This window comes from Salmo salar, chromosome 06, assembly GCF_965601325.2.
Source record: "Salmo salar chromosome 06, fSalSal1, whole genome shotgun sequence".
NCBI lineage: Eukaryota > Metazoa > Chordata > Actinopteri > Salmoniformes > Salmonidae > Salmo > Salmo salar.
The window spans coordinates 41,491,349-41,505,261 of NC_138296.1; the positions used below are offsets into that span (position 1 = coordinate 41,491,349).

General features: G+C 43.3%; 1 protein-coding gene across 1 annotated transcript; it reads right to left on the minus strand.

The window, feature by feature from the left end:
* Positions 1-1,437: 1,437 nt before the first annotated feature.
* Positions 1,438-13,220, minus strand: LOC106607359 (G-protein coupled estrogen receptor 1). The gene is made up of 2 exons (XM_014204254.3): positions 12,990-13,220; positions 1,438-5,673 (listed from the first exon to the last, which is right to left on the minus strand). Exon 2 carries the CDS (start codon positions 5,240-5,242, stop codon positions 4,136-4,138), a length of 1,107 nt encoding a protein of 368 aa, XP_014059729.1. The 5' UTR covers positions 5,243-5,673; positions 12,990-13,220; the 3' UTR covers positions 1,438-4,135.
* Positions 13,221-13,913: the final 693 nt, after the last annotated feature.

Consider the following 13,913-nt stretch of genomic DNA (forward strand, 5'->3'; position numbering starts at 1 on the left):
TGGTGCATGTGTTTCCCCTTTCTTCAATTTGCAATAGAATGTCAGGGTGTATTACTCTGGTCATCTTTAAAAGTCAAGTTATGCTGGCCAAGCATGCTCAAAGGTCTAAGCAAACCTCATTCAAAGAGAAAAAAATGCTGTAGATAAAATCAAAGGAAAAAGTCACACCATTTCTGCTTTCTATGACGTCAGTCACATCCAACTCTGATCCCTACTCAACAGACAGCTGCGCACACAGTCCCCTGTCAAACTCTTCTCACAGTCTATATTTCCCTGTGTGTCTGTGTCTGTGTACACCACACGTGTGCCGGACGGGTCCTGCTCTGCCTCACCCCAGGGGTTGGGTGACCTGGGGTGCTTTTGGTTCCGTCCGTCTGGCCGCCGCTTCTGTATATTAATGAACTTGTCTGTCATCCTTGCGTTATCGCTCACCCATCTTCCTGTCTTCGTCCCTTCTGTCCCCTTCCTTGATAGTCGCATCCTCAGGTCGTTCTCACAGGGATCTTTATTTTATTTCTAATTCTCATCCAAACATTGATTAGGCAGACATACCCAGCCCCGTTCTAGTGTTTTTGAACATTCTGCTATATGTGGTTCACAAGTGTACACAGAGAGTATCTCCTGTATGTTCTCATGCACAAGCAATTTAACATGCTGTTTCACCCAAAAGAGATGAGGTACTCTGAAAGGATATGATGTGTTTTGTGTGAAAAGGACAGATCTTTGTATCATGTACCACAACAAGTTTGACATTTTCACAAAAGACCCCCTACAAACAATTATTCAAACAATGCTCTGAGCTGATTTCCCAGGCTGCCTGGATTATCACAGCTGGAAAAACAGTTTGTGGTTTGGGCTCATGCTTTTCCCAGACTACGCCAAGCCGCCATCTCCCGCAGCACAGCTCCGTCCACAAATACAGCCCAGCCTTACCACAGCCACAGGCTGGCCATGGAGCCCTAACAACCATCCAGCCCAGCAGCACACTTTCCCATTCACACACAATGTAACTTACTGAACTCTCACTGGCATTACTGTAACAGACCCACAGGGAGGTTGTCTCAGCAACACCCACAGAAACAATAATTAAACCACAGGATACGACTACAGTACATGCTAGATGCAGGCGTGCCCTGTATCATCCTTGAAACCATTTTTCAATGGGAACCTATTTGCTCTCTGGAATGATACCGAAGTAGCTTTTTGTTTATAGCTTTGAGAATATTAATTCCAACATGCTGTTTAGGATAGAGGGTGCAATTCACAGTAATATGAGAGAGTAATAAAAAGACAGATCACTTTTAGCCATGTTAGATTCAACCTGATGCATTAACTGTTTATTGCACTTGCTCTGGCTGACAATGATATACACAGAGGCTGTAAACTGGATTTATGTCAGATGATTTGGAGCCTCAATTAACACGCTTATAGCACTGTCCAATGGGTTTTCTACTCCTCTTGTGTGGCTTAGTAGCCAGCATATAGTTGCCTTGTAATTATTAGGAATAGTTTGTTAATTACTACTCATTATTGCTCATTTGATAGTGTATATTGTTAGTATTTATTACAAGGTAAGAAACAAGTTGATCATGATAGTCTATCTACTTCCAACTAGGAACCCAGCTTTTGATGCCCTGGCTTTTTTTTTTAGAGAGGCACTCTAAAATAAAATCAATGTGCTATTGTATTTTTCAACAACGCACATGGGTTAGGCCATAAATGTTACAAAGTGGTGGCACCCAAATGTGCCACTGCCATCCTGTTTGAGTGGCCCGCCTGTTGCATAATCCTGAAGTACATAGCCTCAAATTGCCTATGACTAGCAATGGCAGTTACACACTGTGCGTGTGTTTTGTTAGTGCTAAACTACGAATCAAAGTTATTTCTCTACGAACCCTCACACTACTCTACTACTAAACACACATTCCAATGATGAGCTGAACTGGTTCCAAACATTGATATCTCAAATCTCGAGGTTATTGATGTGTACATGTTGGTGGAAAGGAAATGCCATGGAAGTAACACCCAGACTATGCTATTATTGATATCTTGATTGAAATTAGTTTGCTTGTTTTGGGTGGCTCACGCGTGGGAATTCAGGCGCACATAAAAGGGCTTGTTGGCAGATTTTATAAGATATTTTATGATGTCTATAAAATAATACCGTGCCTCTTCTGTTGTGGTTTCAGTAAGTAGGCCTATTAGTCAAACAATATCTGACACATGCACTAATCCATCATTTCCCCAGATTCAAATTAGAGATAGAATGAATTACAGTTTGAGTAACCTAGGATCAATTCACAAACACAAACAAATAGCACAAAAACCTAACTGCTGGGAACTGCAATTACTGGAATCCATTGTATTTGTTTGTGTTTCTATCGGTTCCTTTTACATTCATGGGAAAGGGATACTTTTCTCAGAATGCACCGTAATGCACAGTAATAATATCATACACAGTAATGACTGAGGCAATGGTCTTAGAGTTGAATAAGGGTTAACAGAATCATGGCATACATTTACAGAGATTGGTGTATTTCCGCAGAAGTTCTGTGTTTATAGTGAATGAGAACAATAGTTGAGGGGAGCAGTCCTTTTGCCGGCTTCCTGTAATTGAGGAGATTCTTCTAGCAAAACAGGAGCAGGTGCGACTCCTTACAGTAGCCTACTGTACATGCTCTCCACTGTAACAAGAACTGAAGATCTGGTCTTTATTCAGCCTTATTTCACAGACAGATTAGCAAGACAGAAAAGGATGTTTAAAAGGATGTTTACCCTTACCCTCACCCCTTACCCAAAATAGTATTTGGTAAATAAACAAGCATTTGGTAAATAAATCTGTCCCTGCTCACTGTAGTTTTCGAATGACTGAAACTGCTGGAGACTGAGAGTAAACACAAGAGATGATCGCAGCGTCTCCATCGTCTTCACTGAGTAATGTGTTTACATATAATCCCATCTCCTCTGCTCCGAACAACACCTGCCTCCTTGTTTCTGCCTCAGGCAAACAGGAGTTGACAACTAGGGTCATAATACTGTGGATAACATCTGTCTTTAGAATGAGTATCGGTCTTGACTAGATATATTTAGCGTTCTCCAAATACTGAGGGCACTGGCACACAACTGTTTGTGTACGCTTGAGGGAAATGAACATTCATGTTTCCTTTGCTATCTACCTTGATTTGAATAATATTTTTGTTTAAAACATTTCAAATGAATTCTGTCAAAATAGGAGAAAATCAAAGGTAAATACGCTTTTTTCTGACGTCTGCACACATGCAGCAGGTCACCACCTACAATTCTTTTTCAGATGTAGAAAAATTATTTTGTGGAATTGATTTGTGGAAGGCATATCATGTCTTCTACTTCCACTTTTTGTAATACACTTAAGGTTGTCAGTACTAAGTCAGCAAAGAGCTTCTCAACAGTTTCCTAAAAAACAAACATTTATTTAATTTATTTAAATAAAAGTGGTGTTAGTGGACAATTGCTTGCACAGGCAAACAAAGAAAAGGACATCTACTTACAATACAGTGCCATTGTCAGTACATAAAAAAACGAGCCGACAACAGGTTTGTCTAGCAGTCTTATGGGTTACCCAAACAGTTCTGAGCAGTATACAGTGTTACAATAACCACACTGGGGTCAAGGAGAAGCAAGTCACTGGTCCCTTTGATGTGTCTGTTTTAATTTGTTCCCTCACCGCCATTTCTCTGAGTAGATTGTTGCGGTTTCATGACAGGTATAGCTTTGTTACATTAGAATAATGACTTTGTCTTTTGATAAGCGAAGAGAAGACATTGAAAGAACACCAAACCTGGTATTTTCATCAATTTGCCTTCTCCATTTTCCAAATGTGTATTTAATACCCTGATCTCATTATTTATATCTAATGACATGTGCGTTCTCCACCCGCGCTTACAGGAGACAAAATGGCTGTCTCAGGGTCAGTTTCTAGTTTTTCCTCCATGGTATCTCTACCACTTATAAGAAGCGAGTTCTGGAAGCCTTGAGGGTGTCATGAAGACAATTCCCAGGATCCTGCTGGGTAGACACAGCAGCACATAGCTCTTCCTCCCCCCTGGACTTCTGTTACATCTTAACCTTTCATACAAACGTTGCTGATCCTGCAGCATCACACCTCCGATACCTCACTCCTCACAGGTATGTGTAAATCTAGGGTGTGGTGGCAGAAGCGGTAGAGCACGGACCAGCTGGCCTTCTGCTTGATGAAGAGTCTTAGCTTGTCCCTGAAGGTCTCCCCCAGGAAGCTGTAGATGATGGGGTTGAGGCAGCTGTTGGAGAAAGCGGCCAGGTTGACGATGTGGCCCGTCAGCGGGTAGTCGTGCCACAGGTGGCCGCTGAAGGTGCTGCGCTGGGCCGGGTCGTCCGTGCCATGCAGCAGCTGGATGCTGATGAAGATGTTCTCAGGCAGCCAGCAGATGAAGAACACCAGCACCACCACCCCGATCATCCTCAGGGCCTTCTGTCTGCGAGGCCACAGGCCCCGGTGCTTCTGCGCCCGCATCAAGATACGCACGATCAGCGAGTAGCACAGGCCGATGACGGAGAAGGGCACCAGGAAGCCGATGGTCACCTCTAACCACTGGATCTCAAAGACGTTGGCGAAGCAGAAGTGCACCTCGCCACGGTGCTGGGTCTGGACGATGGTGAAGGGGAGCAGCGTAGCCAGGATGGAGCCCATCCAGATGAGGCTGCAGCTGAGCTTGGCGTGCTGCATGGTCCTCAGAGGACTGCTGCTCATGGAACTGGCCAGAGCCACGTAGCGGTCAAAGCTCATCCATGTCAGGAAAAAGATGCTGCTGTACATGTTGACCTGCAGGAATAAGGACATGAAAGTACACAGAACAGCGTACTCATAGTACTTCTCATTGAGGTTGAAGACCTCGATGAGGGAGTCTGCCACCAGGATGAGGTCTGCGACCGCCAGGTTGACAAAGTAGAGGTCCGGGATGGTCATCTTCTCCCTGTGGTTGAGGTTGACCACCAGGATGAGTATATTCCCAATGAATCCGATGGGAAAGAGAAGGATGGTGTAGAGGCAAGAGAGGAAGAGGCCGATGGTGTAGAACTGATAGGTGTCTGGGTTCTCAGACGCGTCCGTGACGTTGTAGTCATATGAGGTGTTCAGTTGCTCCGTACCATTGACATATACCTGAACCAGAGAGGTGGTCTGCACTTCCATACTGCCTGTGTCTTTGCTTCGAAGGTCCTGAATCATAGGTCATGTAGCCTACATACTTCAATCGTGTCAGTGCCCGATTCTCTGTCTCAAAAGGTTCTCTCATCTATGCTCCATTTGCATGCTGACAGAAGTCAGTTCTTATAAATATATACATAGTTTAAGGGTTGTCTGACCCCATGTTGATATCAAGGTTTGCCTAGCAATAGATGACAGAGGGTACAGACACAGAGCAGCACCTCCATGTTTTGATATCACCCCTTCTTATCGGCAGAGGCTGCTAGGGCTTACATGATCCATGTGGTCCCACCTGAGGACCAACATGTACTTAGGGACTTTGCTTCTTTCTCTTTTTTTGAGCCGTTTGTTTTTCACACGTTCTGATTCCAGTGCTGGCTTGTCTCATCCAGTCCATGTGCATGTTTATTCACCCAACCTCAGCCTGTGACGCTATTGCTGTGACACCTGAGCTGTGGAGAAGACAGAAGAAAAAAGTCATTACATGAAAGAAGGATTAGGTGCTCAGCAGCCTTTGGTCAAATGACATATGTCTGATTGTCTGTCTAGTGACTGAGCACATATCAAACTCCAAAGGACCAGAGGTTTCATCTCAGGTAAAATGATTTACTGGTATCGAACTGTATACACAGCAATCAATCATATATGATGGTTGAACTCAACAGTTTGTCTCTACTAATTCCGAGATGAGACGAAGTTCATTGGTGGTTACCAAAGGACATTAAAATGCACATTCTCAGGCTTAAACAGATTCATTGAAAACCTGCTGCTTTGAAATCTTCAGCCAATCCTAGCTCAGTCTATCAGCCTGCTCCAGACTTAATTTTTATTAATTGGTGGGATGGTGGGAAAATAGATTTCGAGCTAATTAACATTGAACAAAACCATTCTAAATCTGATGTTTTGGCTAGAGCGGGGCACATGCTTTCTATCACGTAAGAGACAGCCCTTGTTATATTCTTGATAAGCAAATATCATTAATCAGTGAGATGATATGTTTATATTCCTAAACAGTGACGCAGTAAAGACATTTCATAAATCAATGTTCCATCAATGTTTTATTCATTTAACCTTTTATTTAAGTCAGTTAAGAACAAATTCTTATTTACAATGACGGGTTACCAAAAGGCAAATGGCCTAATGCGGGGACAGGGGCTGGGATTAAAAATAAAAATAAATTAAATAAAAATATATGACAAAACACACATCACGACAAGAGAGACAACACAACACTACATGAAGAGAGACCTAAGACAACAACATAGCATGACAGTAACACATGACAACACAGCATGGTAGCAACACAACATGACAATAACATGGTAGAAACAAAACATGGCAGCAGCACAACATGGTACAGTAGCAGCACAAAACAGGGTACAAACATTATCGGGCACAGACAACAGCACAAAAGGCAAGACGGTAGAGACAACGAATCATTACGTAAAGCAGCCACAACTGTAGGTAAGAGTGTCCATGATTGAGTTTATGAATGAAGAGATTGAGATAAAACTGTCCAGTTTGAGTGTTTGAGAGTTTGAGAGTCAATGTGCGGGGGCACCGGTTAGTCGAGGTAATTGAGATAATATGTACATGTAGGTAGAGTTATTAAAGTGACTATGCATAGATAATAACAACAGAGAGTAGCAGCGGTGTAAAAGAGGGGAGGGAGGGCAAATGCAAATAGTCTGGGTAGCCATTTAATTAAATGTTCAAGAGTCTTATGGCTTGGGGGTAGAAGCTGTTTAGAAGCGTCTTGAACCTAGACTTGGTGCTCCGGCACAACTTGCCGTGCAGTAGCAGAGAGAACAGTTTATGACTAGGGTAGCTGGAGTCTTTGACAATATTTAGGGCCTTCCTCTGACACCGCCTGTTATAGAGGTCCTGGATGGCAGGAAGCTTTGCCCCAGTGATGTACTGGGCCGTACGCATTACCCTCTGTAGTGCCTTGCAGTCGGAGGACGAGCAGTTGCCATACCAGGCAGTGATGCAACCAGTCAGGATGCTCTCGATGGTGCAGCTGTAGAACCTTTTGAGGATATAAGGACCTATGCCAAATCTTTTCGGTCTCCTGAGGGGGAATAGGTTTTGTCGTGCCCTCTTCACAACTGTCTTGGTGTGCTTAGACCATGTTAGTTCGTTGGTGATGTGGACACCAAAGAACTTGAAGCTCTCAACCTGCTCCACTACAGCCCCGGCGATGAGAATGGGGGCGTGCTCGGTCCTCTTTTTCCTGTAGTCCACAATCATCTCCTTTGTCTTGATCCATTTGATCCATATTTTCCTGGCACCACATGGCCAGGTCTCTGACCTCCTCCCTATAGGTTGTCTCGTCGTTGTTGGTGATCAGGCCTACTGCTGTTGTGTCATCGGCAAACTTAATGATGGTGTTGGAGTCGTGTCTGGCCGTGCAGTCACGAGTGAAAAGGGAGTACAGAAGGGGACTGAGCACGCACCACTGAGGGGCCCCTGTGTTGAGGATCAGCGTTGCGGATGTGTTGTTACCTACCCTTACCGCCTGGGGGCGACCCGTCAGGAAGTCCAGGATCCAGTTGCAGAGGGAGGTGTTTAGTCCCGGGGTCCTTAGCTTATTGATGAGCTTTGAGGGCACTATGGTGTTGAACGCTGAGCTGTAGTTAATGAATAGCATTCTCACATACAATTGAACATTGAAGTTTACATTCACTTAGGTTGGAGTCATTAAAACTCATTTTTCAACCACTCCACAAATTTCTTGTTAACAAACTGTAGTTTTGGCAAGTCAGTTAGGACATCTACTTTGTTTCATGACACAAGTCTTTTTTCCAACAATTGTTTACAGACAGATTATTTCACTTATAATTGACTGTATCACAATTCCAGTGGGTCAGAAGTTAACACACACTAAGTTGACTGTGCATTTAAACAGCTTGGAAAATTCCAGAAAATGATGTCATTGCTTTAGAAGCTTCTGATAGGCTAATTGACATAATTTGCGTAAATTGGAGGTGTACCTGTGGATATATTTTCAGGCCTACCTTCAAACTCAGTTCCTTTTTGCTTGACATCATGAGAAAATCAAAAGAAATCAGCCAAGAAAGAAGATTGTAGGCCTCCACAAGTCTGGGGTTTTTTTTCAGAAAAAAGATTGTAGACCTCCACAAGTCTGGTTCATCCTTGGGAGCAATTTCCAAACGCCTGATGGTACCACGTTCATCTGTACAAACAATAGTACGCAAGTATAAACACCATGGGACCACGCAGCCATCATACCGCTCAGGAAGGAGACGCGTTCTTTCTCCTAGAGATGAACGTACTTTGGTGCGAAAAGTGCAAATCAATCCCGGAACAACAGCAAAGGACCTTGTGAAGATGCTGGAGGAAACAGGTACAAAAGTATCTATATCCACTGTAAAACGAGTCCTATACCGACATATCCTGAAAGGCCACTCAGCAAGGAAGAAGCCACTGCTCCAAAACCGCCATCAAAAAGCCAGACTACGGTTTGCAACTACACATGGGGACAAAGATTGTACTTTTTGGAGAAATGTCCACTGGTCTGATGAAACAAAAATAGAACTGTTTGGCCATTATGTTTGGAGGAAAAAGGGGGAGGCTTGTAAGCCGAAAAACATCATCCCAACCGTGAAGCACGGGGGTGGCAGCATCATTTGGTGTGGGTGCTTTGCTGCAGGAGGGACTGGTGCACTTCACAAAATAGTTGGCATCATGAGGAAAGAAAATTATGTGAATGTGTTGAAGCAACATCTCAAGACATCAGTCAGGAAGTTAAAGCTTGGTCGCAAATGGGTCTTCCAAATGGACAATGACCCTAAGCATACTTCTGAAGTTGTGGCAAAATGGCTTAAGGACAACAAAGTCAAGGTATTGGAGTGGCCATCACAAAGCCCTGACCTCAATCCTATTTGACAATTTCAGGGCAGAACTGAAAAAGTGTGTGCGATCAAAGAGGCCTACAAACCTGACTCAGTTGCACCAGCTCTGTCAAGATGAATGGGTCAAAATTCACCCAACTTATTTTAGGAAGCTTGTGGAAGGCTACCCGAAACGTTTGACCCAAGTTACACAATTTAAAGGCAATGCTACCAAATTCTAATTGAGTGTGTGTAAACTTCTGATCCACTGGGGATGTGATGAAAGAAATAAAAGCTGAAATAAATAATTCTCTCTACTATTATTTTGACATTTCACAATTTAAAAATAAAGGGGTGATCCTTTCTGATCTAAAACAGGGAGTTTTTACTAGGATTAAATGTCAGGAATTGTGAAAAACTGAGTTTAAATGTATTTGGCTAAGTGTATGTAAACTTCCGACTTCAACTGTAGGTGTTCCTTTTGTCCCGGTGGGAAAGGGCAGTGTGGAGTGCAATAGAGATTGCATCATCTGCGGATCTGTTGGTGCAGTATGCAAATTGGAGTGGGTCTAAGGTTTCTGGGATAATGGTGTTGATGTGAGCCATGACCAGCCTTTCAAAGCATTTCATGGCTACAGACGTGAGTGCTATGGGTAGTCATTTAGGCAAGTTACCTTGTGTTCTTGGGCACAGGGACTATGGTGGTCTGCTTAAAACGTGTTGGTATTACAGAGTCTGACAGGGAGAGGTGGAAAATGTCAGGGAAGACACTTGCCAGTTGGTCAGTGCATGCTCAGAGTACACGTCCTTGTAATCCGTCTGGCCCTGCGGCCTTGTGAATGTTGACCTGTTTCAAGGTCTTACCCACACCAGCTGCGGAGAGCGTGATCACACAGTTTGCCGGAACAGCTGGTGCGTTCATGCATGTTTCAGTGTTATTTGCCTCGAAGTGAGCATAGAAGTAGTTTAGCTCCTCTGGTAGGCTCGTGTCAATGGGCAGCTCTTGGCTGTGCTTCCCTTTGTAGTCTTTAATGGTTTGCAAGCCCTGCCACATCCGACGACCGTCAGAGCCAGTGTTGTACGATTTGATCTTAGTTCTGTTTTGAGACTTTGCCTATTTAATGGTTCATCAGAGGGCATAGCGGGATTTCTTATAAGCTTCCGGGTTAGAGTCCCGCTCCTTGAAAGTGGCAGCTCTAGCCTTTAGCTCAGTGCGAATGTTGCCTGTAATCCATGGCTTCTGGTTGGGGTATGTGTACGGTCACTGTGGGGACAACGTCATCGATGCACTTATTGATGAAGCCAATGACTGTTGTGGTGTACTCCTCAATGCCATCGGAGGAATCCCGGAACATACTCCAGTCTGTGCTAGCAAAACAGTCTTGTAGCTTGGCATCTGCTTCATCACTTTTTTATTGATCGAGTCACTGGTGCTTCCTGCTTTAATTCTTTCTTGTAAGCAGGAATCAGGAGGATAGAATTATGGTCAGATTTGCCAAATGGAGGGCGAGGGAGAGCTTTGTATGCGTCTCTGTGTGTGGATTAAAGATGGTCCCGAGTTTTTTTCCCCTCTGGTTACACATTTAACATGCTGATAGAAATTTGGTAAGACCGATTTAAGTTTCCCTGCATTAAAGTCCCCGGCCACTAGGAGAGCCGCCTCTGGGTGCACTTTTTCCTGTTTGCTTATGGCAGAATACAGCTCATTGAGTGCGGTCTTAGTGCCAGCCTCAGTCTGTGGTGGTATGTAGACAGCTACGAAAAATACAGATGAAAACTCTCTAGGTAGATAATGTGGTCTACAGCTTATCATGAGATACTCTACCTCAGGCAAGCAAAACCTTGAGACTTCCTTAGATATCGTGCACCAGCTGTTATTTACAAAAAATACAATGTTAATCTAACCCTGACTGTTTTGCACATTATCCCATTTTTAATTTCTCCACGTTGTTCTTAGCTAAATAGTAGTCTAAGCTACACTGTAAAGGAAAACTAAGTTATATGGTAATTTTGGGATATTATCAACGGGAAAATACCATGAAACCTTTTACTGCAGCATATTGTAAATGATGGTGCATTGTGAGAAAGTGATGTAGGAGGGGAAAGAATTGCTATATTTCGAATGGTACTGTCATCCATCCCTGTACCGTATTTTTTGGAGGGCCAAAAACATTTTAACCACTACTAGGAACATGGTATTGTTGTTTCTGGCTCATTCAAATATTTTGAGGCGTGCCTTCTAAGAGGCTATATTTGTTCCACCCATTAGTAAGAGTGCTGTACCAATTTAACCGATATGTGGTGTGTGCAATATGAAATACAGTAACTTACATGCTTCTTTGCTGCCTGTAATTTACTGTTAAATTCACAGCTACCCCTTTACAGTGTAAATAATATCAGGACACTTCCCGTTGCCTGTTTTCCGTCAGTGCAGAGGGAACCTTGACCTTTAGCATGCGTTCACACTCAGACCCTCAGACTTTTCATTTACACCCAGAGGAAAACCTCTGCAATATTAATGCTGCCTCCTCTCCCCTGAGTGCCGGCTTTCACAACCATATCTCAGCCATGAAGCATGTATGCACAGGAAATTTTAAAAAAAACTGTATAAATGAGACATAGTGATCTCATCTCACAGGGAGAATAGCCTCTGAGCCATCTGAGAAACATCCAGGAAGCCTTACTAACCCAGCCATGCAGTATATTACCATTATCCTTTGGCAAACAAACTTTGACTGTCTGTTCAAACAGAATGAAGGATTTGACACTTAGAGCAATACATCCTCTAACTTTTTGACAATGCAGCCTCAAACTGCTGTGATGGTTTTGAAACATATTGCCAATGAAATGGCACTGGCAGTCCTAGGAGGCAGATAAGTGTAGAAAGACATGCCAGCCCGATTAGATTAGACACGGGGACTTTATTTTGATATGGACCAAGATGGATGGCTGATCAGGAATCAACAGGACCCACATTAGGAAAGCTAAGATTAATATAATTCCCTTATAAAGGCAGTTGTATAATTCAGAGATAAACATACTGGTACATTTTATTTGACCCTTTATGTCGTTTAGTACAGTCATATATGAAAACTCCTGTTACCAGGAGTATAACCTTATAACCTGAGGCAGAATGATGTGAGGCATTCTATCTGTATTAATTGGCTCGATATGTAATTTGTTTATCCTCCATCTGCACTGTCTATAAGCAAGGCTGGTGACCCCATTTTGCGTTATTATACAGCTTTGGTCATAACACGCCATTTATAAGCCAGCTAAAAAGCTTAAGCACCAGTCAAAAAGCTCCCCCAATGGCCCTATTGACATCAAGCGGGGCATCTATCTCTAGATACTAAGGAGGGGTTCTTTTGTTGTGGACAGAAGAAGAGATGCATGGTGCTAGTGAGACATGAGACTTGACAGCTCCCTGTCTCTCTAGGGAAACAGGATGTCAACCTCCCAGTTCAGACATGTAGGTTAGTATGGAAAAATGAAGAGCGGATAAAATAAATTATACATCACAAATCACTTTCTGTTCACTGGGCACGAAGGTACAAATGGTCCATCAACCCCAAAAGCAACAGACATTTTATCCACACCAGGCTGCACATGTTCATTTTCTTTTGTAGAATGGACTCTTTAATGTCCTCGTTTTTTACACAATCTTAAATCTGAAAATAACAACTTGAACTGTCTAATTTGTAACACCATTGAAGTGAAATTAAATCTGACAATGAGCAGAGGAAAAACCCCATTCATCTCTGGTCCTGATCTATTGAAACCTCCCATCCAATTCAAGTTTGCACCTTCTCCTTCTAATATCTAAGACTATTTATTTTTTCTTCAACTCTGTAGTAGTTATAAAACAGCTACAATATCACACAGGGATGGAGAGCAGAGAAAAAACCACTTACTTTTCCGTGGTGGGCTTGTTGTCCATCCAGTGTGAAGCTCCAGTGCAGAAGTCAGTGGAGTGTCACCGATTTCTAATCCCCATGTCCAGCTGAGGCTGCACTCACTGCCTGCGCCACCTGCTGTTCACCCCAACCCAGGGAGAGAGGGAGAGAGAGAGAGAGGAGCCAGAAGAAGAGGAGGAGAGAGCGCTCAAGCAAACGCGGGAGCTGATCACTAGACCTCCTCCCTCATGAAACTTGCTTTGTTTGTGACCATGCTTGTTCCCTCACTCATCTACCCCCTCCTCCTCCTATCCCCTCCTCCCTCAGACCTCTCTCCCTGAACCCTCCCTGAATTGCTCAAAGCATTCAGGTTCCGTGACCTAATTATTAACCCAGAGAGGTGTGTGGATGCTATGGGATCTTCTAAAGGCTCCGGATGTATCTTGGCCCAGGTCTCTATGTACATAGTCCATAGACTGTAGCCTGAGAAAACAGCCTCATCTGTAGAGTCCATCTAGTCTGAGCAAGGAAAACAGCGCTGTACACATCCCGTCAGAGAATACAGTATATCGTTTGTATAAGGTCATAGTCATACATCACTATACTGTATATACTTTATAGACATATACCTCATTCCTCGTAGTTATGCCTCTCAAAGGAGTTTGCATTGACATCCTGTTCACAGCAGATCTGTTTAATGTTTCCATTGCATAGTGAACATATTTCACTAGTTTCGAAAAGCACTGAAAAACATTTGCCATAGGACAGCCTAACTGGGTCCAACTGGAGGGAATCTGGCATGAGTGGCTTTAAAATGTGGAACTCCAGTAAATACCACTGATGCCACTTTTACCAGCCTGCTTCCAAGGGAAAAACAGATGATAAGAAAGCTTACCAGGCGGTACACTGTAAATAGATTTGTTAGTCCCAAAAGGGTATGTA

Coding starts and splice junctions, on each gene's coding strand:
- LOC106607359 (XM_014204254.3), bottom strand. CDS start 5,242: ATGATTCAGGACCTTCGAAGCAAAGACACAGGCAGTATGGAAGTGCAG.